This window comes from Girardinichthys multiradiatus, chromosome 18 (assembly GCF_021462225.1).
Source record: "Girardinichthys multiradiatus isolate DD_20200921_A chromosome 18, DD_fGirMul_XY1, whole genome shotgun sequence".
Taxonomy (NCBI): domain Eukaryota; kingdom Metazoa; phylum Chordata; class Actinopteri; order Cyprinodontiformes; family Goodeidae; genus Girardinichthys; species Girardinichthys multiradiatus.
The window spans coordinates 18,243,910-18,249,476 of NC_061810.1; the positions used below are offsets into that span (position 1 = coordinate 18,243,910).

General features: G+C 41.8%; 1 protein-coding gene across 1 annotated transcript; it reads right to left on the minus strand.

Moving 5' to 3' along the window:
- Window positions 1–578: 578 nt before the first annotated feature.
- ssr3 (signal sequence receptor, gamma) lies at window positions 579–5,001 on the minus strand. Its single transcript, XM_047392129.1, has 5 exons — window positions 4,768–5,001; window positions 3,223–3,349; window positions 3,007–3,105; window positions 2,706–2,837; window positions 579–838 (listed from the first exon to the last, which is right to left on the minus strand). Exons 1-5 carry the CDS (start codon window positions 4,898–4,900, stop codon window positions 772–774), a joined length of 558 nt encoding a protein of 185 aa, XP_047248085.1. The 5' UTR covers window positions 4,901–5,001; the 3' UTR covers window positions 579–771.
- Between the last annotated feature and the right edge of the window lie 566 nt (window positions 5,002–5,567).

A 5,567-nucleotide genomic window follows, 5' to 3' on the forward strand; every position in this document is an offset into this window, starting at 1 on the left:
AAAATGGAACAAAGTAACTGATCCAAAAATTCTATTTTGGTCAAAAAATATAAAAATAGCTTTCCCCAGCATTTTCTACATTGATGTAAAGTTTATACACAATCATTTTCCGTTTGACATTCAGAACATCCTTGCAGCATTTCTTTGCTGAAGAGTGCCCTCTGTAAATACTCTATATGAATGTGTGATAATAAATACATGCATTGCTAATGTAAACTGTTTTGTTTGTGTTAAACAAGATGAAAACTCAGCCATTAGAAAAACGGGCAGCAGCAGCAACGGCTTCTCCAAGGCCATTTTGGATTTTTTTCCTCCACATCATTGGGTCAGCAGACCTCTATATGCTTCAGACAACGTAATAGCAAACACTGCTGCTTTTACAGAGCTGGTCACAACCGTTAGTGCATTAGCAGCACCTGGCTTCAACACAACCGCTTACATCTTCTATACGCAGCATAGGTGTACTTAGTTTTTCCCCCTTGGCTGTATTGACAACTCCTGTACAGATGGCTATATTTCAAAAAGTTTTAAAAAGGATTTGAAGTGATCTGAATGAAGGGTACAAACACACAAACAAGTATAGCTGGTTGCTTTATTTGTTACAAAAAATGATTTCATGAAAGTGAAATGCAATATTCTGAATGCTCAGTTGAACCACATGCCTAACCTGTGAAAAATTATATCCTGTGTCCTTTCCAGCCCCCCGCCCACATCCAATCCCACCCCATCAAACATCAACCCTCTAACTTCCTGTGCAATTTTCTTCTTGGTTTACTTGGAGCCAGTGGACAGAAGAGCAATGAGTCCTGAGGAGGCACTGATGGACAGAATGTAGTTGCTGGGAAATAGATGATTAAGGAGAAAAAAAAATCCACCTTTTCCAAACAACCACCAAATGTTCTGTTTACAATTTTCATCTCTGCACATACTGTTCATGGAAGCTCAAAGTACAGATTACCTGCAACCTGGACATACAGGTCCTTCTCAAAATATTAGCATATTGTGATAAAGTTCATTATTTTCCATAATATCATGATGAAAATTTAACATTCATATATTTTAGATTCATTGCACACTAACTGAAATATTTCAGGTCTTTTATTGTCTTAATACGGATGATTTTGGCATACAGCTCATGAAAACCCAAAATTCCTATCTCACAAAATTAGCATATCATTAAAAGGGTCTCTAAACGAGCTATGAACCTAATCATCTGAATCAACGAGTTAACTCTAAACACCTGCAAAAGATTCCTGAGGCCTTTAAAACTCCCAGCCTGGTTCATCACTCAAAACCCCAATCATGGGTAAGACTGCCGACCTGACTGCTGTCCAGAAGGCCACTATTGACACCCTCAAGCAAGAGGGTAAGACACAGAAAGAAATTTCTGAACAAATAGGCTGTTCCCAGAGTGCTGTATCAAGGCACCTCAGTGGGAAGTCTGTGGGAAGGAAAAAAGTGTGGCAGAAAATGCTGCACAACGAGAAGAGGTGACCGGACCCTGAGGAAGATTGTGGAGAAGGGCCGATTCCAGACCTTGGGGGACCTGCGGAAGCAGTGGACTGAGTCTGGAGTAGAAACATCCAGAGCCACCGTGCACAGGCGTGTACAGGAAATGGGCTACAGGTGCCGCATTCCCCAGGTCAAGCCACTTTTGAACCAGAAACAGCGGCAGAAGCGCCTGACCTGGGCTACAGAGAAGCAGCACTGGACTGTTGCTCAGTGGTCCAAAGTACTTTTTTCGGATGAAAGCAAATTCTGCATGTCATTCGGAAATCAAGGTGCCAGAGTCTGGAGGAAGACTGGGGAGAAGGAAATGCCAAAATGCCAGAAGTCCAGTGTCAAGTACCCACAGTCAGTGATGGTCTGGGGTGCCGTGTCAGCTGCTGGTGTTGGTCCACTGTGTTTTATCAAGGGCAGGGTCAATGCAGCTAGCTATCAGGAGATTTTGGAGCACTTCATGCTTCCATCTGCTGAAAAGCTTTATGGAGATGAAGATTTCATGTTTCAGCACGACCTGGCACCTGCTCACAGTGCCAAAACCACTGGTAAATGGTTTACTGACCATGGTATCACTGTGCTCAATTGGCCTGCCAACTCTCCTGACCTGAACCCCATAGAGAATCTGTGGGATATTGTGAAGAGAACGTTGAGAGACTCAAGACCCAACACTCTGGATGAGCTAAAGGCCGCTATCGAAGCATCCTGGGCCTCCATAAGACCTCAGCAGTGCCACAGGCTGATTGCCCGACCAAGTATTGAGTGCATAACTGTACATGATTATTTGAAAGTTGACGTTTTTTGTATTAAAAACACTTTTCTTTTATTGGTCAGATGAAATATGCTAATTTTGTGAGATAGGAATTTTGGGTTTTCATGAGCTGTATGCCAAAATCATCCGTATTAAGACAATAAAAGACCTGAAATATTTCAGTTAGTGTGCAATAAATCTAAAATATATGAATGTTAAATTTTCATCATTACATTATGGAAAATAATGAACTTTATCACAATATGCTAATATTTTGAGAAGGACCTGTAGTAGATGCTGAAAATTGATAAATGAAAGTTCAAAACATCCTAGACAGCAGTCTTAAATGTTGGATTTTTCATGTTGAGCAAAAGAATTGTTAAAAAGTTCTTTAATTCTGATCACCACAAATCTCAATAATCATGGCTAAAAAGTAAGTTGACTGAAAGGATACACAGTGGGGTTGAAGTTCTTGAGCAAGAAGAAGGAAGCGACGATGACGAGCACCAGGAAGAGAGTGTTGTTGTAAAAGATGGAGAAGGTGGTGGCTTCATAGTCAGCGACCTCGTTCTTCTTCCACAGGATCCTAGAGAAATGAGGGTTTAACTGAGTCAATCTCTTTCATCCCTCTGCACTACCAGTGAATGATTGTTTCACTAATGATGTTTAGATAAAGTGCAGTATTGCTTTAGGGTTATTTCTTAAAAAAAAAGGACAAAAACAACATTCGGTTTGCTTTCATTTATAAACTTCACCTCTCATCCTTCTCTTTGCGTGACATCTTGCGGTTGTCCGCTTCAGACAGCTTCCTGGTTACCTCCTTGGAAACGGCATCCTCGCGTTTCTGAGCGACTCTAAAAGGAGGAAAAACAAAACTCAAGTGACCATGCAAATTTACAGATTACTTTCTTTCAGCATTTCTCTATATTGTCAACATGATCACACTAAGCTGTTCTGTTCATCCTTCTTACTTGTGTTTAAGTACAAACTTGACGTTCTTGTAGGCAAAAGCTACCAGATATGTGCTGACCAGAGTCATTACAGCGTACAAAACCGCAGACTGGACAAGGTCCATGTGCCAGATCCTCCAAAACAGCCCTGTGAGGACACACATGCAAAGAAAACAAACATCAGAATACATTTTAATTCCACCAATATCGCACCTTGTCTAAAATCTGTATCCTGTGTGGACCTAACATAACTATTTCTCACTGCTTTAACGCACATTGAACTGAACAAACAACTACCAAAATTGGATCGTGGGAATAATTATCGGAAAAAAGTTGCTTCTTCCACAAATCATAGAGATGCACGAAAAACAATGTATTGGGAACATAACATTTCACATACATTGCCTTGTAAAAGTTATATCACAACCATGAACTTCAGTGTACTACAGTACTAGTTTATGAGCTAGACTAGGACAAAGTAGTACATAATAGCACAAAGGAAAACACGTTTTGAATGTCTTTAAGACGGTTGTGTGGTGTTCACTTGCACTCAGTTCCCCAGAATCAAGAACTTTATAGAACCACCTCTAGTTGCAATTACTGTTTCAAGTCTTTCGGGGTAGGTCTTTACCAGCTGCGCATCTAGAGTAAAAGACTTGCCAGCTCTTTGCAAAACAGCTCAGGTTTAGTCAGGTTGGATGGAGAACATCTGGTCAGAGCACGTTCTTCCATGCTGTGTCCCTGACATGGCTTGAGGTGAACCGACTTTCTTTTAAACAGTGGCTTTCCTTCTGCCACTCTCCCATAAAAAGAAAACTAATTGATCCCCTTTCAGCAGATTCCTCCCATCTGAGCTATGGATCTTTACAGCTCCTCCAGAGTTACCATAGGTCTCTTGGCTGTTTCTCTGATTAATGTTGTCCTTGCCCTGTCAGATAAGACCGACGGCCATGTCTTGTTAGGCCTACATTCATGTCGTACTCCTTGTATTTTAAAATGATTGTATAAAGCGTGCTCAGTGGGATGTTAAAAGCTTCTGTTTTTTCACGACTATTTCTAACAACCCTGAGTTTGTCACAGAACAGCTGCAGCTTTACTGAAGGCAAATGGATTTCATGTAGAGGTACCAGACTAATGGAAACTGAAAACAGATAAACAGCACACTTTAAGTTTGTATTTGCAAAAAATATATATAAATAATAAATATAACCACGAGTAATTTTCCTTTCACTTTACAATTATGCACAACTCAGTGCTCGTTTAATCACTCAACACTGAAGTTTGTGGTTGTAAGGGGGCGCAAAGGAGGTTCAAGAATGAAAACAAACAAAAAATCACAATGTTTTAATGCCTCACTTTCGTCACTAGCTAAGTCTAGTTCACATCAGATGTAGCACAACTCTCTGTAGCCATTTTTCTCCATCACTTTTGATTCCCGTGCCTTAAGCCTTTAATTAGGTCGCGTTACGTTTCTTAAAAGCTCGCCTTCCGTCTTTGTTTATACTTTAATAGTCCTCCAAAGAGGCAGAGTTAGCTGAGACAGTTGGCAGCAGCGGTTTTACTCACAGATGGGGATGGCTGAAACGATGAGGGCATTCCCGTAAAACAAAGCCGTTGACTTTGCCGACAGATTTCTGCTGAAGTCCTGCAGGAGAAGGTCCTCTTCGGACTGCTGCTTGTTGCTGCCTTTGGGGGGCATTTTTCTAGAAGAGAGGCCGGTCTGTTAGCTACTCAGAAGCGGACAGAGGAGGACTGACACGTCGGTGAATGAGAGGAAGAGGGACGCGTCAGCATAAACCTGGAACTAAATCGGCTGATTTCCTCTGTTAAAAATAAGCAACTGTTACTGAGTGCTGCCCCCTGCTGAACGATAACTACAACACTGCATTCAGTCAGTCAGTCCTTTTCTACCGCTTATTCCATAGTGGGTCGCGGGGAAGCTGGTGCCTATCTCCAGCAGTCTATGGGCGAGAGGCAGGGTACACCCTGGACAGGTCGCCAGTCCATCACAGGGCAACACACAAACAACCATACACACACCTAAGGGCAATTTAGAGTGACCAATTAACCTAACTGGCATGTCTTTGGACTGTGGGAGGAAGCCAGAGTACCTGGTGAGAACCCACGCATGCATGGGGAGAACATGCAAACTCCATGCAGAAAACCCCCGGCCAGGAATTGAACCCAGGACCTTCTTGCTGCAAGGCAACAGTGCTACCAACTGTGCCACCGTGCAGCCCCACTGCATTCATTGAAATGAAATGTAACACACAATTCACTGTTGTTTCGGTGTGCTCTCATTTGTTAGTACACGTTTAAGAATATTTCAAAATGTAGGTTCTATTTAATGTTTATACGCAGCTAAC